The sequence below is a fragment of the Mus caroli genome, unplaced genomic scaffold (assembly GCF_978045245.1).
Source record: "Mus caroli unplaced genomic scaffold, Mus_caroli_1 scaffold_6, whole genome shotgun sequence".
NCBI classification, from domain to species: Eukaryota; Metazoa; Chordata; class Mammalia; order Rodentia; family Muridae; genus Mus; species Mus caroli.
The window spans coordinates 16,797,505-16,823,207 of NW_028227261.1; the positions used below are offsets into that span (position 1 = coordinate 16,797,505).

The following is a 25,703-nucleotide window of genomic DNA, read 5'->3' on the forward strand; positions in this document are numbered from 1 at the left end:
GTCCGTCAGTGTCCCAGCTAAGTCACTCCTTGAGGTGAGGGCCCTGTGTTTCCAGAAGGTCTGTTCAGAAGGGGTCCCAGGGTAAAGCTCAAGGTTCTGGGCTCCAGACAGCAGAGTCCACAGTGCTTGGCAAACTGCAAAGGGCGCTTTACAGAGGGGAACTCCTCCCATGGGTAGACTTCAACAGTTCTGCCCCAAACCCTAGGGGCTGGGGATGTGGTCTGGCTGTAGACTGCTCGCCTAGCATGAACAAGGCCCTGGGTGTGATCCTTAGCACCACATTATGGGGCAGGATGATGGCGTGTGACTATAATCCCAGACTCGGGAGGGGTGGCAGAAGGGTCAGAGGGTGAAGAAGGCCATCCTCCCTTCCCTACATAGGGAGTTAGAGGCCACAAGACCCGGTCTCAACAAATGAAAACAATATCTCTGAGGGGACTCCACTGCACAAAGAGCAAACTGCAAACCCTGTCTTTGCTCTGGCCCTCCCCGCTTGGCTGGCTGGCTGACCTCGACTCTCCCAGCTCAGTCCACTAGCCTGGTCTTGCTCTTCCTCCAAAGCTCTGAAACTGTCCCCCTTTTCCAGCTTGCTGTATGCTATGCCCCTGTTAAGCTCGCTCCTCCTCAGCCCCTCACCAGCTCCTTCTCATTATTCCCTTTGAGTCTCATCTCAAATGTCACTCCCCAGAGAGGCCTCTCTGGACCACCTTAGCCAGTGCAGACTCTGCTGACATTCTCAGGGACCTGATCTGTGTCACTTCTTCTGGTAGGTTTTCCTCACTCGGGTGACTCCTCCAGTGCAGTGGGGGTGAGGGGACAGTGCATGGGCACCGGGTGGCTCAACGGGATAAGCAGATTAGATGAATAGCTTCAAGGTAGAGGGCATGGTGGCACCCAGGACACCCTGTCACCACCAGGAGGAAAACGGGGACAGCTATGGCACCTCTAGGGACTTCTGAAAGTCAGAAACGCCTGGCGCTATTTGAAGGAGGTGCTTATCTGGCCTCAGATATCATGAAGGCTACAGGACCCTGACTTCCACCCCTGGCCACTGGAGAGAAGTATGTAGACACAGGCCATTGAATCTTCTCAGGGGGAAGAGCGAGATACATATCTGTGAGTCACTCTGTGGGCTCCATGGCCCTGGGGAACATGTACCCAGAGAGAAGGGCAGTGGCTGCAAATGCAAAAATTGGATCACTCACTCTCCACGTAGAAGACGCCCACTTTGTCCGAGTCCGACATGGAGATGTAGAGGACTATTTCATACCCGGCGGGCAGGCGGTCAGGGCCTTTGGTGCGCAGGATCATCTGAGACATGTCCTGGAGGTCTGTGGGTAGATAAGGGAGACTAGGAAGAGGATGTTATGGGAGCTGGGCTCACCATGGCTTTTTCAAGGCCCCTCCTTCATGCATGTAACTACCAGAAGCCTAAGGGAAAGGTACTTTCTCTAGCACCAGGGAGAACTGGTCAACCCTTTGGGAATTTCAGGGTTTTTTTCTAGTCTTTTTTTTTTTTCTTATACATTGGCCTGGAACTCAGATTTGCCTGACTTATCTATTTGTCATCTGTTTGTGTGTGTGTGTGTGTGTGTGTATGTATGTGTGTGTGTGTGTATGTATGTGTGTGTGTGTATGTGTGTGTGTGTGTATGTGTGTGTGTGTGTATGTGTGTTTATGTGTATGTGTGTGTGTGTGTATGTGTGTGTGTGTGTATGTGTGTTTATGTGTATGTGTGTGTGTGTATGTGTGTGTATGTGTGTTTATGTGTATGTGTGTGTGTGTATGTGTGTGTGTGTGTGTGAAAAAAAGAGAGAGAGAGAGAGAGAGAGAGAGAGAGAGAGAGAGAGAGAGAGAGAACAGCTTGTGGGCATCTGTTCTTTCTCTTTATCATGTGTGTCTCGGGAATTGAACTCAAATCATCTGGCTTGTTGCCAAATTCCTTTACCCTCTGCGCCATCTTGCTGGTCTCTACCCATGCCTGTCGAGGTGTAGCTGAATGGCATTTGCAGTCATTTATTTTACGCATTATCTCCTGTAGGCCCAAGTATACTCCTGCCTCACCCTCTGTTCTGCCCAGGAAAGAACAGCTCCCACAGTCCCCCAGTGTGGCCCCACTGGCACCTTGCTTGCTGTAGACCTTTTCGTCACTACAGTCCTCCTTGGGCAACCAGGGTGTGTCTCGGTCACAATTCACCAGCAGGATGGCCCCTTGGCCCTCAGGACCCCAGGTCCAGGATGCCTGCAACAGCAGTGACATGGTCAATGCCACCCCTGGTTCCGTCCTCATGCAGCCTCTGTGGGATACTGAGGGACAGACACAGTAAGGAGGACTTCCTACCCTCCAGGACAGCGGCTGGGACCTGGAAGGCTCCATTACCAAATCCAGTACCCAGAAAGGACCCACATTCAAGAGCACAGAGAGACAGGAAGGCTGAATGGGGTGTGTGGGCCTCAGCTCTGGTGTGAGATGACCGTGCCTGGCAGAGATGGTGGCAGGAAGTGACATTCTAAGACAGGCTTGAGGTGACTGATTCCAGACACGCTCTGAGTGCTCCCGAGGGGGCCGGCACCTTGCTCTGCTTTCTCTCCTGCAGCCACAGTGCCCAGAGCAGCCTCCAGCCGGATCATGCCGTTTCCCTGTGTGAAGCCCTCACTGTTAGCTCAGATAAAGCCTGGATTCTCAGATCTTCAGTGAGGCTGGTGAGATACAAGGCTGCGGAGACCCATCTGGGTTCTTCCACCCACTCTGCTCTACCCACATGGATGCCCGTCCGCATCCCAGAGACTCCCAGGCCTTTGCCACAATGGTCCCTCTTTCTCCATCAGCTCCACTTGGCCCTCCTTGAAGGTGCCTTTCCGATCTCCAGGACAAGTGCCCAGGAGAAGGACTCTTCCTTAACTTTGATCTCTCTAGGTTTTTGTTATTCTCTGGGACTGACCTGGTCCTATAATCCAAGAGATAACTTTGTTCTTGTTTTGAGACAGGGTCTCACACAGTTGGCCTCTAACTCACCATGTAGCAGAGGAGGGCCTTGAACTCCTGATCTTCCTTCCTCTACCTCCTGAGATCTGGGATTCCTGGCATGAACAACCACTTCTAGCTACTAGAAAGGGTGTTCACAAGGTGGGCAAAGACACTGTTGAAAACTTCACTGGTCCAGGTATGAACATTCTCGTTAAGGGACTGGACGCCTTTGTGTTGATTGCTTAGCCCCAGGTCAATGCCAGGGAACAGACTCGGGGTTTCCTGCATTGAAGACAGGTACTCTGTCAACTGAGCTACATCCCCAGCCTCCGGAGCAGTTTGGCCATGATGATCAAGACCTACAATCTGTTTTTAAGAGATTTCTCTATAAAGTGCCCCCTGTTAAAGACAGGGTTTGCTTAGGTTGGCCGTGAACATCCAATCCTCTTGTCTCTGCCTCCTGAGCACTGACAGATAAGAGCCACCTCTTCCGGTTTTAATTTTAATATATATTTATCTGTTTTCTTGAGACAGGGTCTCACTAGATAGACTCAGCTGGCCTAGAGTTCGCTACTTAGACCAGGCCCGCCTCTTCTTCTGCCCACTGAGTGCTGGGATTAAAGTTGTGTGCTAACACCACCCTCGACAATGACTTTAATTTTAAAAGAGGCACAGGGGGAAACAAATGGCTTTCCTGGGCAGCCTCTGTCTCAGGAACATCAATTCTTCCATCAGCACTGTGGCCCATGCTAGGGAAACAGTTCCCACAGGGAGCCTGGCCTGCCTGAGGCCCATCGCTGCTACTGTGCTGTTTCTGCTGCCCGCTTTCAGCCTCAGCCTCCTGCCCCATATGTGCAGTGGTAGCTGACCTCTCTGGTGGACAGCTCTGGCTGAATGCCCCATGCAGTCCCTGTGGTGCTCTGGAAGTCCATCCCCTGTTCCCCACCCAGTCCCGCCCTCCACCCCGCCCCCCACCATGTCAGGGTCGGGATAGTGTCCACCCTCAAGGCAGCTAACCAACCTTCTTAGGATTGTTCTTCTCCACCTCTCCATCCCGATCTGCGTCCACATCCAGCGAGATCTCTGCAGACAAGAGACAATCGTGAGCAAGCCAGCCAGTTGTGGCGCAGGTGGAGGAGCCCAGTGGGAAGTGGTGGGGGCAACTCCCCCATTCACTTGGTTGCTGGAAGAGAGGGCCTGGTTGAGGTCATCATCTCCCAGGGACCCTCAGCAGACACAAATAGCTTTGTGTCGCTGCAAACCCTGGCAGGGACAAGAGGCTGATCTTCATAGTAGAGGCGTGGGAGACCCAGATCACATGCCCAAGGTCACAGGTGGCAGGCAAACCAGGGGCTCAATTTCCAATTCCCTCCTCTGGTCTGTCTCAGGAGCATCAGTGCATACAAGGCCTGTCTGTGTTTCCATCTCTGCCTTTCTGTCTCTCCTCATTTTATTTTCGTTGAGAAATCATGTCTCCAGCCCCTGTCCATCTAAAGGAACTTGTGTTGCCAGGTGCCGATAGTTGATCCAGGGCAGGGTCCCTGTTGACCCCTTTCTCTTGGGGAAGACACTCTAGGCATCCACTCACAGAAAAGCTTTGTAGAGCCTGTGCGGTAGATAGAAGGTTCAACATGAGATGGCCTTAGGTTGGAACTCTGGTTCTCCAGTCATGAGATGTGTGACTTTGGACAGGTTCCACAACCTCTCTTGGCCCTTATTTCCTCATCTGTAGCATGGGGTTTTGGTTATAGCAGTTGTACCAACTGCAAAGGCCACTGGATCCCTGAGATCCGGAGTTACCAATGGTTGTGAGCCCTGCAGTGCCCTGGCCTCACTAAGCCACATAACAGGTTCTTCTCTTCTCTTCTCTTCTCTTCTCTTCTCTTCTCTTCTCTTCTCTTCTCTTCTCTTCTCTTCTCTTCTCTTCTCTTCTCTTCTCTTCTCTTCTCTTCCTCTCCTCCTCCTCCTCCTTCTTTCTTCCTTCTTCTTCTTCTTCTTCTTCTTCTTCTTCTTCTTCTTCTTCTTCTTCTTCTTCTCCTCCTCCTTCTCCTCCTTCTCCTTCTTTCTTCCTCCTCCTCCTCCTCCTCCTCCTCCTCCTCCTCCTCCTCCTCCTCCTCCTCCTCCTCCTCCTCCTTCTTCTTCTTCTTCTTCTTCTTCTTCTTCTTCTTCTTCTTCTTCTTCTTCTTCTCCTCCTCCTCCTCCTCCTCCTCCTTCTTCTTCTTCTCTCTCTCTCTCTCCCTCCCTCTTTTTGAGACAGGGTTTCTCTGTGTAGCCTCTTCTGCCTTGGAACTCACTCTGTAGACCAGGCTGTCCTCAAGCTCACAGAGATCCACCTGCCTCTGCCTCCTGTGTACTGGGATGGAAGGCGTGCACCACCACCACCACCCAGCCTGTGCCCTGATTCATTACTCTCCGAAGGACCTGCCAGCTTCCTTCCCATAATGAACTCTGTGTGCACAGTTTCTCAGCCACCTCCTCTTCATTTCCCACAGTACTTCCCAGTTCTCTTGGACCCATCACTGTCCCCATGGTCAACTTACATCTTCACTGCCTTCTAGCCTTCCCAGCCACCAGTGGTCCCGTGGACCTTCTCCCAAGCTCTAATGGGGTGTTGTCTATAGGCCAACAAGGAGAGGCCAGAACAGCCCTTCTGGGCTCTGCCCTCCCCACAGAGGGGAACACACCTGCTTCACAGCTTGTGGGCTCCAGACATTTCCCAGAGGCTCTGGGTTCTGCCTCAGCTACCCAGAATAGCCCCAAGGTGTCAGGTGGCGCCTGGTGCCGGGGGTGTGGGGTAGATTCATGGGAAATGTCACCAGGATTGAGTTTGAGGCCACTGGAACCTAGCCACAGGAGTCGTGGCTGCATTTAGGCCAGCTGCCAGCCCTGGGGACAGTGGCTGTGCTGGCCTGGTCTTCTGACTTGTCCTAGAGGTTTGGGATGGATGCAGTGTGAAGAAGCACTCTGGGGTCTGGGAGAAGAAGGGCATCCTGGTGTGGATGCTGAATGTTCCTGCCCTGGGCCTGGAGGAAGCTCTGGTCTGTGGAGCATTTACCCAAGGCACAAAGGGGAGAAAGGCACCGAGGCGCCAGTCTGTGTCCGCCCGGGACCTCAGCAGGAAGAGTGACTGTTCCCTCCCACCCTTCTCCCCTTCCCCCAACTTTCCTCAATAAAGTCTATTGCGGGGGTGGGGGGTCGGGGGAAGGGGAAGAGTAGAGCCCAGAGTGGGTGGTCTGCTTGTCAGGGTCACACAGGGGGATCAGACCCAGAGATTTGGCCAGGGGCTCCTTGGTTTGTTCCCATATTTCAGGACGATGTCTCTCCAGGCAGGGAGTAAGAAGGGAGAGGAGAGAGGAGGGTCTCCGCTCAGCACCTGCTGGGCCTTGAAACAGGCCCTGTACACACCCCACTCCCCTGAATCCCTGGAGGCACCATGCTAGAATGCTCTACAAAAACCCCCTTTTCCAGGCGGTGACACTGAGGCTGGGGATGACGGAGTTGGTGAGAGATCACCATGAGGTGGACAGAGGAGGCTAAGTCCCGGCTAATTTCTGTCTGTGCTGAGGCCCCGGTTCTTGCTGTCAATGTGAACTTAGACGGTCCTAGTGAGGTGCACTCAGTCCTGCTTCTGTGGGGCCAGGCCTAGTGTCTAGGGATGTTCAGGGTGTCCCTGCCTCTAATCCCTCAGCCTGGAGGAGCCAGAGGGAGGAGAAGGTCAGGTCAGGTGGGACATAGCCCACACACGGGTCACTGGTTCCAGCTAGTGGAACAGAAAACAGACATGATTTGAGCTGATTTCAATCAGTCTGGTTGTTACAATGTAAACATCTGCCTTCCATTCTGAGAGGATGCCTGCCTGGGGAGCCTCCACAACCTAGCTGTATCTCAGTACACGCCTCCGTTTTCATTACTTTTTGAGACAGTGTTTACTTAAGCCATCTAGGTGGGCCTTGAACTCTCTTCTTAGCCCAGAAAGGCACTGGCAGTCAGTCTCCTGCCTCAGTTTCTAAGCAGCGGGGATGGCAGGCTGGGTCTCCAGCTCTGATTTCCTTTCTGCTTTAAAATAGGATTTATTTATTTTTATTTTATGTGCATTGGTGTTTCGCCCGCATGTATATCTGTATGAGGGTGTCAGATCACTTTGGGCTGAATTACAGACAGATCCGGGCTGCCACCTGGGTGCTTGAATTGATCCCTGGTCTGCTGGAAGAGCAGCCAGTGCTCTTAACCGCTGAGCCAGCTCTCCAGCAAACACTATTCATTTATATATATCTTTTGAGATGGGGCAGATGTAGCCCGGGCTGGCCTTGAATTTGCTATGTAGCCAAGGCTGGCCTTAAAATCCTGATCCTCCTGTATCTATCACCCATGTTCTGGGATTACTAGTGTACTTCATGATATGTGTGTATGTGTGTATGTGCATGATATATATATATTACTCAGGCCGTCAGGATTTATCTGCTGAGCCATCTCAACACCCCCCCCCCGCCTGCTTGTTATTGTCAAAATGGTGGTGCTAGCTGAAGACAAACTTTTACTAATGTTGATTTTTCCCTCTCATAGAGATAAGCTTCCATTCTCCTTATTGTGTTTGGGAGAGCCACGGGACACGTTTTACTGTCCCATGAACCAAGACAACCAGGACTTATGGCAGTTAAGTAGCCACTGAGAAGCGAAAACAAGGACACTCCCCGATGGTGGATGGCTTTGGCTCGGCTTCTTTGCCTCTGGCAGTCGAGTGTCACCAAGGCCACACCTGAGCTCCCCCTGAGCCTAGAGCTCAGCCTCAGGTCTCAGGTGGAGGACAAGCCTGGTTACCTCCTCCTCTGACTATCTCTCTGTCTGTGTCTCCTTGGTGCACTTCCTGAGAGTGTGCCAGCCAGGGTCACCTCTGACAGGTCTCTGGCCACTGCCCCGTCCCCCCACTGGCTTTGTCCTCAGGTATCCCTGGCTCTGTGGGATTGGGTTTCCTGGGGGCAGTCATCTGAGACAGGTGGGGGCTGTGTGTTTGCAAGGCTGTTCAGTCACATGCCAGCGATCACAGCACACAGGGGAGTCAGGCTACAACTCTCTCACACACACACCCCCATCTCCCCATCATCCCAAGGCCCCCTCACTCCTGGGCTAAAAAGCCCTCAGCACAGAGGGAAGAACACTGTGACAGCACTCAGGACATTAGGGAGAACACTACCACTGAGGGTCCTCCAACCTCCGAAGGGCCACAAGAGAAGAGAAGGGAGGTCTCACAGAGACGTACCGTTTTTTAGAGGAAGTTTCACAACTCTTAGAAAATGAGATAACTGGCTCGATTTGGTGCCCTATCAACCATTTCTAGGTGTAACCCAGGCAACTTTGTTTTGCCTTTTCTGAGCCTGTTTTTCCATCTGCTTAATGGGTATGGTTCTAGTGATTCTCCTTACAACAGCTGAAAGGATCGATTGATGTCTTGATGGGTAGACAGCAAGGTCTGGAGCGTGGTAAACAGTGGGTGCTCAATAAACGGTCTGTGTTTATCTGCCTCCTCTTCCATTTCCTTCTTCTCAGAGCACCCCACCTCTATAGCAGTGAGTCAGGGGACAGTGTCTGGATGGTGGTTCCCGTCACTGTCAATGTTTAACTACAGCTGGATGGCCGAATGAGCGTCTGGACTCCTTCTAGCTTGAAGGCATCAATAAAGATAAAATCTTATGTGCAGCAGGGACAGAAGGGTCACAGCCCTGGATTCTGCTCAGCCCACGGTGTCCCTGACACCCACAGCAGGGCCCTGCAGGGGAAGAACTGAGGGGTTTCTTTCCAGTTTGGAACTCGACCTGCCATACTGTTGCTGTGTGCCTGTGAATGAGTTTCCTAACCTCTCTGGGCCACATCATGCTTTGTGGATCAAATGAAGAGCCTGGACCAGATGAGTTAAGGACCATAGGCTGTGTCTCTGTGCCCAGGGCTGGGGCTGGGATGGTGGTGAGGATTGTCAGGGACAGTGGCAGTGCCTGGAGACTCTAGGCTGTAGTGTGTGTGTGTGTGTGTGTGTGTGTGTGTGTGTGTGTACAGGGCTGGACAGAGGCTCTGGGCTTTTCTCTTTCTCTCTGCAGCCCACAGAGCCTGTGAAGGGAACCCCATGACACATCTCCACAGGAGCCCCCTGCCCCCCCTGCCCCCCGTCCCTGGAGTCTCAGGATTCACACGATATGCTCTGAAGCTTGCATTACTTGGAAGTGGCTCTAGGAGCCAGTCTGCCACCCTGAAACCTGCCCTGAGTTCTTTTCTAGGTCCCCCAAAGTGAAGACACCCCCGGCCCCCAGCACCAACTCACCAATGGCCGTGAGGAAGAGCCCAGCCTGGTCAATGGGGGCGCTGCCCTCCTCTTCATAGTAGTTGACAGTGACCTTGGTGAGATGCACACATAGGGACAGGAGAGAAGGGCAGAGGACACAGGTTACAATGAAAAAAATGAAACAAAAGACCAGGAGTAACCCCCTACCTCCCAGCGCATCAGTCCTCTCTGGACGCAGGGCCCCCTCCTCCAGGAAGCACTCCTGGACTGTTAAATGCTTCTCCCAGATAATCAAACCAAAGAGGGGGCTCCTCTCCCCCACCTGACCTGTTCCCTGGCACACACACCCCCATGCCTTCCTGGGAGCACGATGCTGTGTGTGCAGCATCAGCCAAGCCCCAGGGATTTGTTTCTTTGCGTGGCACCAGGTGCCAAAGCTGCAAATGGCCTAGAGTAATATTCTCTAGAGCCCGGAGTGGGGACCATCTGGTCTTGTTTCATTATCTGGGCAAACCATCCCACCCCGATTGCTCAGCACCGCACTTTATCAATGGTGAGGTCTGTGGTGCTATGCATATCATCTCTAATCTGCTATTTATCCCAGGCTAACTTCAACACAGCGATGCTCCTGTCTCTGCCTCTTAAGTCCTGGTCTCTCTTTGCGCTGGGGCCATGTTAATCTTCTCTGTATTGTTCTAATTTTAGTATATGTGCTGCCGAAGCAAGCACCTGGTCTCTCTTTGCATGAGTGTATCCTGAACACTCTCACCGTATAGCTCGGGTTAGTCTGGTACTCAAGAGGCTGGTCTCAAGCTTGCAGCAATCCTCCTGCCTCAGCTTATGTTTCCCTCAGCTCTCTGAGTCTTTCTTCCTCCCCAGGCCCCTGTCCCCTGTTTCTTTCTCCTTCCTTCCTTCCTTCTTCTTCTTCTTCTTCTTCTTCTTCTTCTTCTTCTTCTTCTTCTTCTTCTTCTTCTTCTTCTTCTTCTTCTTTTTTTTTTTTTTTTGGTTTTTCGAGACAGGGTTTCTCTGTATAGCCATGGCTGTCCTGGAACTCACTTTGTAGACCAGGCTGGCCTTGAAACTCAGAAATCTGCCTGCCTCTGCCTCCTGAGTGCTGGGATTAAAGGCGTGTGCCACCACGCCCGGCTTCTCCTTCCTTCTTTCTGTCCTAGGAATTGACCTCAGGGCTAGACACAAAACTATGAGCTATGTTGCCAGCACTAGTTTTCATTTAAAAAATTCTTTTATGTGTATGGGGTTTTGCCTGCATGTATGTCTACCTTTGAAGCCCAGAACAGGGCATCCCCTGGAATTGGAGTTACAGATGGTTGTGAGCCACCATGTGGATGCTGGGACTTGAACCAGGGTCCTCTGGAAGAGCAGCCAGTGCTCTTAACCACTGAGCCATCTCTCTGGCTCCTAGTTTTCAGTTTTTGAGACAGGATCTCATATGCCCCATGCTGGCCAAAGCAGGCCTTGAACTTTTGATCCTCCTGCCTCTGCCTCTTAAGTGCTTGGGTTACGGGTGTGTGGCTTCATGCCTGGCCACCCAGCTTCCCATGCCCCCCACCCTCCCCGCACTCTGCCTCTGTAGCTGCTAAAGGCCAAAAGCACTATATGGCTCCCACTGTTTCTGTGGCTCAGGGTATTTCAGCATGGCTTTGGGCCTCCTCAGTCTTGGACACTGTCTTCCCGGCCATGGTACCTTGTCGCTGCTGGCCTCTGTGCTGGCCTGGGCCATACTGAGCCGCAGTGTGCTGCTGGGTGACAGGGCCCAGCGCTGCTTGCCGTTGGTGACCACCTCCTCTGCCTCTCCATCACGTACGACCTCCACCTTCACACCCTCCGAGTGCTTCAGGCTGAAGGTTTTGGCCCCAGCAGGTGCTGCACTGTAGGAAGAACAGACATAGGGTCAGACGGAGCCTGGGCTAGGTGGGACAAGGGTGTCAGCAAGAGAGTTCCAGAGGGGTAGGCCTCCAAGGCTGCCATGACCAGCTGGTGACAGGAGATTGTGAAAGGCTAATCTTGCACTTGCTTAGTTGGAGTCCAACCCTGTCTGTCTGTCTGTTTCTGTCTGTCTCTGTCTCTCTGTCTCTCTCTGCTGTGTTACAGATGGAACCCACACAAGATACTCAACCATGCCTTTAGCCTTAAGACCGGAACATTTTTTTCTTGTTAGACAGGAATTTGTTTTGTTTTGTTTTGTTTTGTTTTGTTTTGTTTTTTGAGACAGGGTTTCTCTGTGTAGCCCTGGCTGTCCTGGAACTCACTCTGTAGACCAGGCTGGGCTCGAACTCAGAAATACGCCTGCCTCTGCCTCCTGAGTGCTGGGATTAAAGGTGTGTGCCACCACTGCCCGGCTAGACAGGATATTTTTATGCCACTCAGACTGACCCCAAAGTTACTATCCTCCAACGTTAGCCTCCCAAGTGCTAGAATTTTTAGGCATGAAGCACCACACTTGACTTAGACTCTGATTCATTCATCCATCCATCCATCCATCCATCCATCCATCCATCCATCCATTCATTAATTCATCCATTCATTTACTCATTCTCTCATTCATTCATTCATTCATTCATTCATTCATTCATTACTGAGACATGGTCTCTTGTAGCTCAGACTGGCCTTGAATTTGCCATGTAGGAAAAGATGACCATAAACTTCTAATTCTCCTGTATCCACCTTCACAGACTGGATTATAGACCTGGCTTATGCTATGTTAGGGACTGAACCCAGAGCCTTGACCATGCTAGGCAAGGGCTTTACCAACTGACCCACATCCCCACTTCAGGCCTTGAATTCTTACTGGGATCTTGATGCTTTGGCAGATGGGCGGCCAGCTTTGGGAGCAGGGGACTCTGTAGGGTGAGCGACAAACCTAGACAGGATGGTTTTGCTCCAAAGGTAGAGCTGGGCCTGGAACCCCATCTCCTGCCTGGTGCCACTGGGGAGGGGCCCTGGAACCAGGCTTTGTCTCAAAGATCCCCAGGTCTGGAATTCCTGACTACTGAAGACCATGTCTTGGGACTCGTGCATGACTTCCTGCTGAAGGAGAAATGGTTTGGGGATTGTGAGAACTCAGCAAGACTCAGGGTAGGGAGGGCATTGGCTGCTCTGGCTGCTAGATACGGAAGTCTATGTAGGACAATTTATACCCTGACATTCTAACTCAACAGGGTGGCGTCTGGAGACTTTTAGGAGATGGCGAAGGTTGCATGGGGGCATCAGGGGCTCTAATTAACTATAAATGGTGGCCTTTTAAGAAGTGAGAGAGAAAATAAAGGGGCACAGGTAGCAGGTGCCAGGGCAGCCAGGGGGTGGAGGTGCCAGGACTGGCAGTTTGGGTAAACCAGGTTTGAGGGTTCCTAAGGACCACAGTGGGTCTGGGGGCTCTGGAAGGATTCTTGTGGGATTTGAAATGACTGCAGTACAGGCCTGAGTATGTTTCAAAGGCATAGCTGCTGCTGGGGGCGGGGGCAGCAATCCGAGGTCCAAGAGTCTCAGAAATGTTGCACACTGTTTCAATTTTCAAGCATCCTCTCTTTCTTTCTCCTCCTCCTCCTCCTCTTCCTCTTCTTTTTCTTCTTTGTTTTCTCTTCTTCCTCCTCTTCCTCCTCCTCCTCCTCTTCATCATCATCATCATCACCACCACCACCACCACCACCTCTATTTTTCTTTTGGATACAGGGTCTTCATATGTAGCTTTGCCTGTCCTGAAATTCACTATGTAGACCAGGCTGGCCTTTAACCTGCCTCTGCCGGGAGCGCTGGGGCCACAAGCTTGCGTTGTCATAACAGGACTTGGCTGTCAGGGCCAGGTGAGATTCATGATGAAGCAGGGGGCTAGGCTGAGCCAGAGGCTCAAGCCTGTGACTCTCAAATGTAGCAGCAGGAGCAGCAGCCTCCCTGAAAGCTTAGATGCTTAGACTGCTGGGTCCTAAGAACATTCTAGAAACTCCTGGGGCCACCGTTTGAGAAACACTGATGTCATCTTCCGCAGTGTGGTTTTGTCATTCTCTTAGCCCTGGGGTGGGCCAAGGCGGTGGCTGGGAGTCTGCAGAGTCTGCCAAGCAATGCATTCTGTTTGTTTTGTTTTCAAGACAGGGTTTTTCTTAGCCCCAGCTGTCCAGAAACTCACTCTGTAGACTGACTAGGCTTCCTGGCTCTGCCTCCCAAGTGCTGGGACTAAAGTCATGAGCCACCACAGCCTGGCAAGGCCAGCAAGCCATTCTCCTTATTTTGGCTGAAATCAAACGGAGAGTGCTAAGCGCTACCCTCCTTAAAATAAGACCACTTCATCTGGCTTTTACATCAAGTTTCCATAGTGGGGTTTTCTGAGATAACGATGCTTTGCAAACCACACCAAAAGCAAACTCCCCCAGGACCGCATTCATCCCTGTGCCTGCCTCCATCCCTCTGATCCAGTAAGAAACCTGAGGAACATCTTGTGGGTTAACACCAGAGCCACATCAGAGCTCCTGGGCCCCAGGCGTCCCACACCCCTCACCAGCCTTGCTTGAGGCTAAGCAAACAGCTATTCTTGGAGCCCTGGCAGAGGCCACAAAGGCGCCATTGTCCCATGTGGATCCTGTTGGCCGCCTCCTCCCTGGGGAAGATCCTATTAGAATCCCCTGCAGAAACCCGAGAGCGTGGGGCTCCAGATGGCTTGGGGTCCCTAGAGCCTGTGGGACAGTATGGAGGGAGGGAAAGGAATGGGGTGGGGTGGCTTTGACCTCCTGGCTTACTGGAGAGAGTCTCACAGAGAGCATGCTTGGGATGGAAGGCTCGCCCTGAGACCCATGTCTGCACTGTGTCCCAGCACCAGGAGACACAGTAAATGGACACTTCCTGATTAGCGTTCCAAGCTGGTATCAGAGCATTTTATACATCTATTAACTCCGAGTGTGTGTGTGTGTGTGTGCGCGCACACGCGTGAATATGCAGACCAAAGGTTGATGCTGGTTCCTGTATTGATTTCTGCCTTAGTTTTTGAGATAGGGTCTCTCACTGAAGCTCTAGCGAACCGTTTTTGGCTAGATGGGTGAGCCCCTGGAACCTGCTTGTCTCTGTCTCCCAGTGCTGCAGTTACAGACCTATGCTGCTGCACCCAGCTTTTGTGCTTGCAAACAAGCACTTCCAGCCACTCACTGTGTACTGTAGTCCCTGTTCCCCCAAATCTCTGCCTGCCCAATGCCTGCCTCTCCATGAGGGGATTTGTGCCCGTGTTCCACTGCAGGCTGTGTCTTTTCCCTCATATTGTTTCAGCTCCGGCCTGGTCCAGGCACACAGTCAGTAAAACCATTTGATGGAGATGGGGCTAGAGGAGGAGGGTTTGGTCACATGGTCTTTAAATTCACTCAACACACATCTCTTGAGCATTTACTATGTACCAGGCAGAGTTCTTGGTGCTGAGGAAAAACTGGCTAAAAAGTTAACACATGTCTCAGCCCATGGAGCTTATATTCCAGTTACAGAGAAAGACTTTTGTAGATTATGTGACCAATTGTGATGACTGCAATAGAGACATGAATGTCCAGGCTGGGGATGTAGCTCAGTAGGTAGTGTGCTTGCAGAACATGTGAAGGTCTTGGGTTCTGAAAATATGGGGTGCATGATGTTGGGGAGGTTCTCAGACAGGTTCTCTGAGGATGTAATATTTGAGCTAAGAGTCTAAACTTTATTCAGAATTAGTTAAGCCCATGGGCCTGGAATCCCAGCATCAGTTACACAGCGGTAAGTACCCTTCTGTCTCAAGAAGATTTCTTCCGAGCTCCAAGCTGCCCTGATGCTGTGGGACCAGGAGGCCCACATGGAGAAGTGGGCAGAAGGTGAGTGCACACGTGCGCACACACAAGTGAGCTTGCACACATGCATACAGGAGGAGGGGGTGGTCGTGACTGGGGAGAGAAGTCCTAGACATGGCACAGTTAGCCTTTCTCCTGAGGGAGGGAAGTCACTAAGGGCTTGCAAGCAAGGTGGGATTTTAGAAGAAAAATAATGGGAGTTTGGGGGGCTGGCTAGTAAGTGAGTTTGGGATTGTGGCTGCCATGAGAGTCGGCGCTGGCTTGGGGCTGGACAGTGGCCATGGAAAGAGAGAAATGCCTAGGCAGACTTGTGTCCAGCTTCTCAAATGCTGTGTGGCTTCTGGGAGTCATCCAGCCTGTCTGATCTTGTCTCAGACAGTGGGAGAAGGTCTGAGGCGTAGCCTGGCAGGGCTGAGGAGGCCCACAGAGCTGCACTCTGGAGGGTGTGATGCGCCTGTTCTTTGCTGGCCTCTGGCTCTCAGTTTGTCCATTTGGCTTGGCCCTCATTAACACCAGCCGGGGTTCATCCTTGGAGTGACCCCAGCTCCTGGCAGCCGGGGTGTGACATCCTGCCCCCGAGACTTTGGAGGAGTTGGAAGGGGGAGTTGTGGGTGCCAGCCCAGTAAGCACCCTCAGCAACAGAGGTGAGGTGAGGGAGGGAGATCTCAGCCCAGGCCTCATGCCCGATCCTCACTATTGTGGTGGCCAGAGTCCTGAGGGCTGGCACTGGCCGGGGCAGGGTCGATGGAAGCAAACCTTAGCATGTATGTATAGCCTGCCTCATTCTCTACCTGGTCTACCAGGAACCCATCACAGGGTGCTGGTGCTGTCCACAGGAAGAAACAGTCCGATCTCTGGTGACTCCCATTCTTAGAAGCCTTCCAGAACTCCCTCCTACCCACAGGACAACATCTAGTCCCTGAGCAAAGCACCCAAAGGGCCCATTTCTTGATCTTTGGCCCCAGCCACTGAAATGACCCGTTTACTGTCTCCATGGGGTCCACTTTCCTGTCAGGTGGGTTTGCTCCCATGGGAATTATCATCTGTTGTGTGAGGAGCCCTGGCCCATCTTACAAGACCCAGCATAGCTGCCACCTCTTCCAGGAAGTCTTCCCCGATCCCATCAGCCAGACCACCTTACTCTTTCCCTTAGCCAGCGCCCCAAATGCTAACAGGTGTTCATCTTTCCCATGGGTCTCATGAACACTTTGAGGGCAGTAACTGGTTTATCATGATGTAATATGTATACTGTAATATACCCAATCTGACCCACAACAACAACTTACGGAGAATTTACCACTGCAAGCCACAGGCTCTCAATCCACAAAGCCTGCCTGACCCATCTCATTTCACAGACAAGCACACCGAGGTTCCTGCAGAATCCACCCTTGCTTCAGAGAGGTCTCGGGACCCTCACAGCAGGGCGTGAATGAACTGTGTGAGCCTGGGAGAGCCCATAGGTTGGAGTCCTCACCATGGTCCTCCAAGCAAGGACCCAGAGAAGATCAAGTGGGGCTTGATCAAGAGGCTCATGGGGATCTCAAGATTCCCCTGATACCCCGCTTATTTGTAGATAAGAGTCTGGGGCCCAACGAGGACCATCAACAGTGGCTTCCTGTCCTGGACTCTTGGGCTCAGGGTCCAGCATGGCTATGTGTGGGCAGGAGAGGAGCCAGTCACTTCTAAACCTTGGTGTTTGGGGAACGTGCACTCCTGGGACTACTTTGTCTTCCTAACTCTCGGAGACCTCCGCTCAGCAAGGAAGAGCCTCAGGGGCCCCACTAAGTGAAGCGACTGTGAGCCTAGCCAGGTCCTTCCTCAGCCCTCCCACTCCTGGGCACCAGCCTGAAACCTGAATCCTAAGTAGCTCCTGGCAGCGCCTCCTGTCCCAGGCCCAGGGCTCTGGGTGTTGTTCTAATTTATGGGGCCACGGGACCTGGCCTGGCGTCACTCTCTCGGCAGCAAGTGTTGGTGCTCTGCCAAGCTCTGCCACATACCCTTGACCTCCTGTGGACCCATCCAACAGGGCCTGCCTATTGAGGTTGAAGATGGCAAGCTCAGTCTCATGCTAGGCACTCAGCAACTATCAATGGCTGCACTCACATGCTTGCCCCATGGCCGGTGATTCTGTAAGGGGCAGAGCAGGGAGGAGCCACGCCCCCCAAACAAACAAACTGGGAGCCTCAAGAAGGCAGGTTGGGAGAGCAGCCTGGGCTCTGCTCCTCCACCACTCCTCAGCCGCGTGGTCTGACTTTATGTCCCTTAAGGATGAAAGGGATAACAGCTCCTTCCCCCCTCCAACCCCCATCCCCAGTGACGGTATGGGGTCGGGACATATGCAAATTATACATGCATATTAAATGACATGTAAATATTCGGAAGGCTGCCTGGTGTTCAATAAATGTTAGGGAGCTATTTTAAATAAATAATGGCAAGTGCTCTCTCTCTCTCTCTCTCTCTCTCTCTCTCTCTCTCGTGTGTGTGTGTGTGTGTGTGTGTGTGTGTGCGCGTGTGTACACATGTGGGTTTATCTGTACAGACTCACAGAGGCCAGATGACATAGAGTGTACTTTTCTATCACTCTCCACACCTTATTCTCTCTCTTTCTCTCTCTCTCCCTCTCTCCTTTTTTTTTTTTTTTTTTTTTTTTTTTTTTTTTTTTTTTTTAGACAATTCACTGTGCAGCCCTGGCTGTATCGGAATTCACTATGTAAATCAGGCTAACCTGGAGCTCACAGAGATCCACCTGCCTCTGCCATCCAAGTGCTGGAATCAAAGGCATGAGTCCTGCCTCATTTCGTTGAGTCGGAGTCTCACCGACTTGGAGCTAGGCTGCTAGGCAGTTAGCCCCTGCAAACCTCCTTTCTCTGCACCGGTGTTTCTGTGGGTACCGACATCTGGACTCCGGTCTCACCCACTGAGCCATCTCTCCAGCCCAATAATAATAAGATCTTTAAAAGCCAAAAACAGAGCAAAATAAATAATAAATTGTCTCTTTCTACTGTGCCAACAACTTCTAAGTTCCTCAGAGACCGCTCACTCCACAGGAGATAATGGTGGGGACTGGTGTCCGGCTGCCAGGCAAAAAGATCAAAAAGACCAAAAGATCTGGAAGGAAGAGGCTCACCTTCACCCTCAGCCTTTGACGGTGGAGTGGGCTTGCTCATTCCCCTTTGTGATGTGATGAAAGAATGAGGGGTCCCCACCCTCCTTCCTACATAACTGGATGCACTACATACAGGTCTTACTCTGTAGCATCTACTCAGAGGCCCTGGGGTGACAGCATCTCTTGGAGTCCTGAGCCAGAACCTGTGTCTCAGCTAGGGAGGACTCATTGAGAAGTGGGGCATGGTGGGGTGGCAATGTTTCAGGGGGCAGGGGACTCCCATCCAGGGTGGAGGATGGCCAGGGGTCACACAGGGTGGAGTGGAGGGGGAAGCATGAGCTCTGAGGTACATGAGTCACACCTGTGTCCTGGTTGTCACCGGGCAAATGTAATCCTCTTTCTGAGCCTCTTTTTCTTGGTTTGCAGACCAGGATGCTCAAAGAGCATATTCCAGGTCACACCCAGAACCAAGAGGGGCAGTGCATCTCTTCCTAGTGTTAATACCCCTTCTGGTCCTTTCCACCTGAGAAGAGGCTTGTCCCTGCAGATACTGGACATGTCCTGATGAAGGAGGTCCCTTGACACATGACTTTCTTTCCCTGGGACATCTGATATTGTCTGGAGGCATTTTTGGCTATCATATCGTGTAGGAGTGAGGCTGCGACTCACAGTGGGTAAGCTGAGGCAGGAATACCACTCATTACATTGCACCGTACAGAACAGTGCCCTCAGCAAAGGATTACCCAGAGAGATACTGAGTCTCTGGTCCAGACATGTGCTGTCCGGGACAGTGGCCGTCAATCAGCATAGGTGACCGTGGGACCCTTGCAGAGCAACCAGTAGCTCACCATCACTCCAGATGAACTTTAAGGATCACAAAGCGTCACAGGCGAAGAACACCAGCTTTCTCATGAACTATCTTCCATGACCACGTATTCCAACGACAGCACTTTGGATACATTGGGCTCAACAAACTATTGCATGAGCATTAAAGTAATTCCATCTCTCTAACGTGTGTGTGTGTGTTTTATGTGTGTGCATGTGTTGCAGGTGGGTGTGATAAGTAGACATGGATGCCAGGGGAAGATGCTGGGTGTCCTATGCTGATACTATCTGCCAGGGGCTCTCACTGACCCTGGAACTGAGCTGATAAGCCCCCAGTGACCTTCTATTTCTGCTCCCCACAGAGCACAGGAGCACACAGCCACACCTAGCTTTTTACATGGGAACCTGAGGATCAAACTGAGATCCTCATGCTAACAACGACACATTTACCCTCTAAGTCATTTCTCCAGCTCCAACTTTTCTTTTCTTTCGGTTGTTCTGAGACAGGCAGGGTCTTACTAGGTAGCCCTGTCTGGCCGGGAGGTTGCTGTGGCCTCAAACTCACAGGGCTCCATCCCCACCTCTGTCTCTCAGGTGCTGGGTTCAAGGCATGCACCACACACCCAGCTTCCAGTACTAATTACAAGAAATAATTTTTATGAGTATTTCTTAGAGGTGGAGTGGGAGACAAGGTCTCTCTGTGTAGCCTTGGATGTCCTGGAACTCACTATGTAGACCAGACTAGTCTTGAACATACAGCGATCCTCCTGCCTCTGCCTCCCATTCCAGTGCTGGGATTACGGGCCGTTTTTTTCTCATTTTTGAGGTACGCATGCATGTGTTGGGGGTATACTGAGACAGGGTCATGCTGTGTGGCCCCAGCTGAGCTGGAACTCACTATGTAGTATAAATGAACCTTCGGCTTGTAGTCCTCGAACCACAGCTTCTGGTGTGTAGGGATTGCAGGTGTGTACCGCCGTGTCTGGTTAACTTATTTTTTAAAGGTTACAACATTTGCAACGACAACCATGGTCTGCGTACAGCTTTCTCTGGGCAGGTTATGGTCTAGGCTGTGCTGACTCTTGGTGTTGGGGAACTCTCTCTGTGAAATGTGAGTCCTGGCTGAGGCTAGTGGACACCTGCCCCCTTGCCCTCCACTGTGTTGGGCCTCTCTCTGCTTAGGTGGGGCAAGGACAAGGACTTAGGCACAGACCCCCTTTGTTCCTTAGCCCCCAGCAGAGGCAGCATGCCAGTCTTTCAGACAGTCCCCACGGTGCCCCGGCAGGCAAGCTGACAGGCACGGTGACAACTGTGGCTTAGGGCCCAGGATCCTGGCTTACCCCTTGGCAATGCCCAGTTCAGAGCTGGGAGTGGGGAGAGATGGGCACCCTCCCAGGTCACTGGCGCCTAGACCACACCCCACCCCTGTGTTACAATCCTGCTTTGGGGTCTATATGAAGGCCCACTGAAGTCCAGGCCCAGGTGAAGTGGAGGCTAGGGCTGAGGCTTAAGGGCTAAAGGAGCAGAGAGGGGCCCTGTCTTAGGCTTGCTGAGACCAGCGAGGGCCGGGGCCTCCTGTAGAAATGGCCGAGCAGCTGGGAAGGAGCTGGAGAGCAGGCAGAAGAGCATGGGGGGGAGGTGCTTAGGTGGGCTTTGGGAGGCTCGGGAGAGTCAGGCGCTTTAGTGTCAGAATGGTCTGGGAACATGGCCCATAGAGGATGTACAGGCACAGGGTCTCACCTCAGAATCTGGCATGCCCCCTCCCTCCAGCATGAAGCCCTTCCACCCTTGCAAGGCAGAACACTGAGAGTGCTCGGAGCAGATGGTGGCTTCAGTGTGGCCTCTCAGGCTGCTCAGACTACTCCTTCCCCATAGCACCTTTCCGAGGTCCCACACTAACTATACCCTATCCGTTTCCCTGGGGTTGTGGGACACACTCTGCGCGATTCCTTCACCCTTCTGTCTCAGGTACCCTGACCCCCATCGAGCGAGCATGTGGGCAGAGAAAATGGGGAAGAAACGGGCCCTGGCTCCCAGGGCCATAGCGGGTGGAAAGTGACCCCTCTCTGATCTCAGGGTGAAGTCAGGAAAGGTATTTGGGGACACAGCTCACAGCCAGTGCCTCGGGACAGGCAACCACCAGCAACCCCCGGAGGGTGAAATCGGATAAGTACCAGGCCAGATTCCACGTGGGCAGCTCCCCTTTGGACAAGTCAGTCCCCAGCACATCCCAGGCTGTTTCTGCTTGCAGGGGTAGGCAGTCCACTGGTGGAGGAGGCTGGGCTGGGGTGAAAGGTCAGCCAAGAAGGAATGGGGGAGTAAAAGGGGTGTGTTGCAGAGAGCCCATGTGTGTTGAAGTTACCCAAGAGAGGGGCTGGAAAGACCAGGCATGAGAAGGCTAGGTTTAGGGAGCAGTCTCAGAGAGGAGGCTGTGACAGGGGCTGTAACTGTGTGTCATAGAGGGGCCTCAGGATTGCATGGAAGTGGATTCTGGCCTGGGCCCTCTCTGGATTTCTGAGGATCTCGAATTGAGGGGCAACCGGGATACTGGAGCCAGGTCCAGGGTCTCAAGATTTGTGAAGGGTAGGTGAGAGGGTAACTCGCTCTCTCGGCTCACCTGTAGACATCGGTCCAGAGCTGCGTGCCCAGCACGTACACCGCCTCCACGCGGCTCCCGTACTGCAGCCGCACGGTCCGTTCCCGCAGCATATTTTCCCGCAGAGGCGGCTGCATTCCGCGCTGCTCCCAGGAATGAGCACCTGCTGCAGGTAAGCCCTCCGCTGCTGCGCCTGCGCTCGCTGCCGAGCAGCCGGCGGCCTTAAACTGCAGCCGGGAGGTGTGGCGCGGGCGGGGCTGCCCGCCGGACTCCTCTTGGATTGGATCTGCAAGCCCGTCCGTCAAGCCTGGCCCCGCCCTCCAAGCGCCTCTGCCCGCAAGTTGTCAATTCCTGCTTTCCGTATTTGGCTTGTTCATTCTCTTATTCAATAAATTCCCCTTTCTGGACGCTCCCCGTCACCTCCAGCTCGGAGGGGCAGAAAATGCGAGCAGGAGTAGCCGAAGGGACAGGGCAGAAGTGAACAGGTGGCAACCAAAGCCAATCTGGGGCCGGAGAATGCTTCTCAGAGGAAACCCTGAGGCTTCTTAAATTAAAGATCTTGGCAACACCAGGGGGTGGAGAGGAGTCTCCTGAACACCTTCAGGAAGCTGGACACCCCCATATTAGATCCATATTGCCATGAGAAATAGGGAGTGGGGTGGAGTGGGGGGAACTGTGGCCCTGGCAGGGACCAGAATGCTAAGCCCAGGCATGAGAGCGACAGCATGAGCCTGGAATGGGGCTATCTGGTAGTGCATTCTGGCTGCCCCAGACAACGATGAGCATACTGAGCAGGAGCCAGTAGTGAAGACCCCGGATGGGGCGTGAGAGGGCTGGAGAGGAGAGGACTGATCTGTGTGGTGTTTATGGATGGAGATTTGGGTGGCTCCGGGTGGCTGGGAGGATGTGCCTGGTTGAAGGACAATGGACTGAGGGCAGAGGATTAGGGCTCCAGCCTGTGACACCAAAAGACCTGCCAAGGTAGAGGTCAATGTATGGTCCTGGAAGGCCAAGGTGCACCGTGACATCTAGTGGCAGGGGTGGGGTCTGAACCACTCTGAACTCCATCCTTAGGCTCTTTCTCTATGAACTCAACCCTGGTGCTATGCAGTTTGAGGAAGTGGCTTTTTCGTTAAGGGAATGGAAACTGAAGGGCGGGTGGAGGGATGAATGTTGGAGAGGGAGGGGGACTGAAGGGAGCCCTAGCAAAGGGCATACTGAACTAAACACCATTGCTCATAGGTATCCCCAGGCACGCCCAGCGGCCCTCGACTCCATCCTTCTCCTCCAGATGCCCAAATTAGGAGATGGTAAAGACCCCAGCTGTTCCTGGGTATCAGGGATCTAGGAGGAATGTGGGTGGAGAAGCAGAGAGCCAGAATCCCAGCCAGAGGGGTCACTGTCTCCTGAAAGGCTTGGGGTTCAGATCCTGGGAGAAGCTGCTAACTTCTGATTGGTCCCTGGGAGAACGTTCTCCAATCAGGAGGCAGCTTGTGGGAAAGACTCCAAGAGGCACCAGACTGGGAACCCCTGCCCTGCAGAGGTGGGCTCGGGTCTGAGGACCCCTCTGCAGGCAAGCAAGAGTTCCCACCTCCAACAGGGGCAGAACGGTCCTGTATGGCACTCACTCCTTCCAAGTAAGCGCATGTCTCCTGTAAAGCAAGTGAGTCCCAGCAGAGCCAGGGTGGTGCGATCAGGCAAAGGCTGTGGTTACCCAGCTGGGCAGAAAAGACGGCGGTGTGTGGTGCACTCATTAGTTATGTGGTTTCTGTGCCCCACACTGCCCCCAAATGATACTTCCCAAAGCGTTAGAATTAAATTATTTTATCTTTCCAGGAACTCTGTCAGAACTAACCTAGGGGTGCATAGCTCCTGACAGTAGCAGTGCAGGAACCTGGGTGGGGACACAGGGTAAGGGTGGCTTGCCTGCCTCTAGAAAGCTTATAGGTAATCTCTCAGCATAATGGAAGATACAAACTGATATTAAATGAGACAATATTCAGAAAATGCTGGCAGAGTATGGTCCAAGATTTAGGATACAAAGTCCCTCCCCTTATGTAACCTGCCCCTCTCTCGGCACCCACACTCAGGCTTCTGACCTGGTTCTGGCTCACTCCATTGGGCCCAGTGCCTGACTTGTCGGGATAGGGGCTTTCAGAGCCGGAGGGTTTAACATAGCTGAAGTGGTCACAGCTGTTGGTGGATTGAGGGCCGGAGGTCTCACACATTACGGTCACTCCAGCTGCTTCCCCAGAGCCTAGAAAATCCACATGGCATCTCTCAGTGCCTTTAGGAGGATGCCAACAAAGGCCAGGCTCAGATCTGGCCAGTTCCCAGCACTGACAGTCCCGGGCCACTCCTCCAATACAACTCCTGTCAAACGTGGGACCAGAGAGCCTGAGCCTTGGGGGAGGGGCCTCCTCTGCCAGGTGCTCTGCTCTGTTGCGGGGAGCCTGACCGGAGGTGACTTAAGACATCATTGAGCCTGCCTTGATGTGGGCAGTTCACCAAGGGTATCATACAGGCAAGAATTTTTTTTTAATGCTTGGTGACTGGGGAAAAGTTTTTAAAAAGCATGACCCTCCAGGACCTAGCAGCGAAGATCAATGTGAGCATCTTTTTTTTTTTTTCTTCAGTAGACCCTCCTCTTTTCATTTTACAGATGTGTGCACATCTGTATGTGGGTATGCTCACCTGTGCATGTGTGGAGTTCAGAGGTCAACGTCAGGAGCCTTCCTCTATCATCTTCTACCTTAAGTTATTAATTTCACATGGTGTATGTATGAGTATTTTTGACTGCACGTATGTCTGTGTACTATGTGCATACATGATGTCCTAGGAGGCAAGAAGAGGGCATCGGATCCCCGGGAACTGGAGTTATAGATAGCTGTGAGACACTGTGCGGGTGCTGGTCCTCTGGAAGAGCAGCCAGTGCTCTTAGCTGCTGAGCTGAACCTTCTCTGTGGCCCCAGCCTTTCCAGGAACCTGGAACTCAACATTTTAGCAAGACCAGAGGGCGAGCAAGGCCACCCACCCCACTCATCTGGGGAAAGCCAGCACTTTGCCATGGTCTGAGTCTCATCTTACAGGACCTGCCAGAGGCAACGGCCATGACACGAAGCGCCAATGCTGTGCCAGGACGGGCTCTGACATTTTCCCATATTGAGGGTTTGGTGGACTTGGGGTCATATCTGACTCTGGTGCTCACTATCTGGGGCCCTCTCTGTTTGAAGATAATCCCTGCAGCACCCAGCCTGTGTGATTGCTGGTGACAGAAGTGATGGAGGCAAACTGCTCAGCCCATTGTGGCCTGGCACCCAGCCCAGCCCCGCTGGCTCCTGGTTAACGTCCTCTGCAGGTAGATGCTGACCTGAAGGTTTCTCCAAAGGGGTCTCTCACTGGGCTATTTTCATAGACACTCGAAATGGTGTCCACAGTGTAAGGGACAGCCTGTCTCTGCCTTGTGACTTGGGCTCTATCTGAATCTCTGGAACTCAGGGATGGTGTGACCTCCCTGTGGGGACAGGCATCCTGGTGGGTTAGAAACCAGAGTGGACTTGAGATGGAGGTGGCTGCTTTTCCCACTATGGCTGTGCCAGAGACCGGCAGACCTGACCTTGCCTCGTTCCCTCACATCTGCCCTTTCCCCAGAAGACTCCTGTGTCTTCTCCCTGTGAATGGGTAACTGGCCTACTGGTGAACAAGGGGCAGTGGTGGGGTGGTATCGGCAAGGACTATGATGGCGATGATGAAGATGATGAATAAGATGATGACAATGACGACGACAGCACAACACTTGATGGAGTGAGTCAAAATCTACAGTTCACCAGGCGTCCCCGCTAGAAGATACTTAAGGCAATGATCCCGAGAAAGGCTGGAAGAGGCAAAGACCACAAGGTGGCACCAGGTTCCCATTCTGGAGGCACAGGAACCGGAGTTCTCAGTGACTAAGCCTCCTGCAGCTGTCTAAGGCTTGCTCCCTAAGGCTTGGGTTGAGTGAGATTCAGGGATTCCTTTTGGGTCAGGTCAGGTCACTGCCGGGTCCCCCCCACCCCCACCCCCACCCCTGGGTGAGACCTGCTCTCTGGTCAGAGGAACGATGGAGAACCCAAGAGAGGGACCCAGTGACC

General features: G+C 52.7%; 1 protein-coding gene and 1 non-coding gene across 2 annotated transcripts in view; both read right to left on the reverse strand.

Annotated features, from left to right (window-relative positions):
* The window catches only part of Padi2 (peptidyl arginine deiminase 2), a 41,511-nt gene extending 19,745 nt beyond the window's left edge, over positions 1-21,766 (reverse strand). The window contains exons 1-6 of the mRNA XM_085838754.1: positions 21,595-21,766; positions 10,945-11,128; positions 9,279-9,351; positions 3,990-4,051; positions 2,125-2,242; positions 1,206-1,331 (exon numbers count right to left, since the gene is read on the reverse strand). Coding sequence (XP_085694880.1) covers positions 1,206-1,331; positions 2,125-2,242; positions 3,990-4,051; positions 9,279-9,351; positions 10,945-11,128; positions 21,595-21,710 — 679 coding nt within the window. The 5' untranslated portion in view covers positions 21,711-21,766. The remainder of the gene's footprint in view (positions 1-1,205; positions 1,332-2,124; positions 2,243-3,989; positions 4,052-9,278; positions 9,352-10,944; positions 11,129-21,594) is intronic.
* LOC115030921 (U6 spliceosomal RNA) lies at positions 9,863-9,968 on the reverse strand. Its single transcript, XR_003836521.1, has one exon. It is a non-coding gene; the product is annotated as a U6 spliceosomal RNA (small nuclear RNA).
* Positions 21,767-25,703: the final 3,937 nt, after the last annotated feature.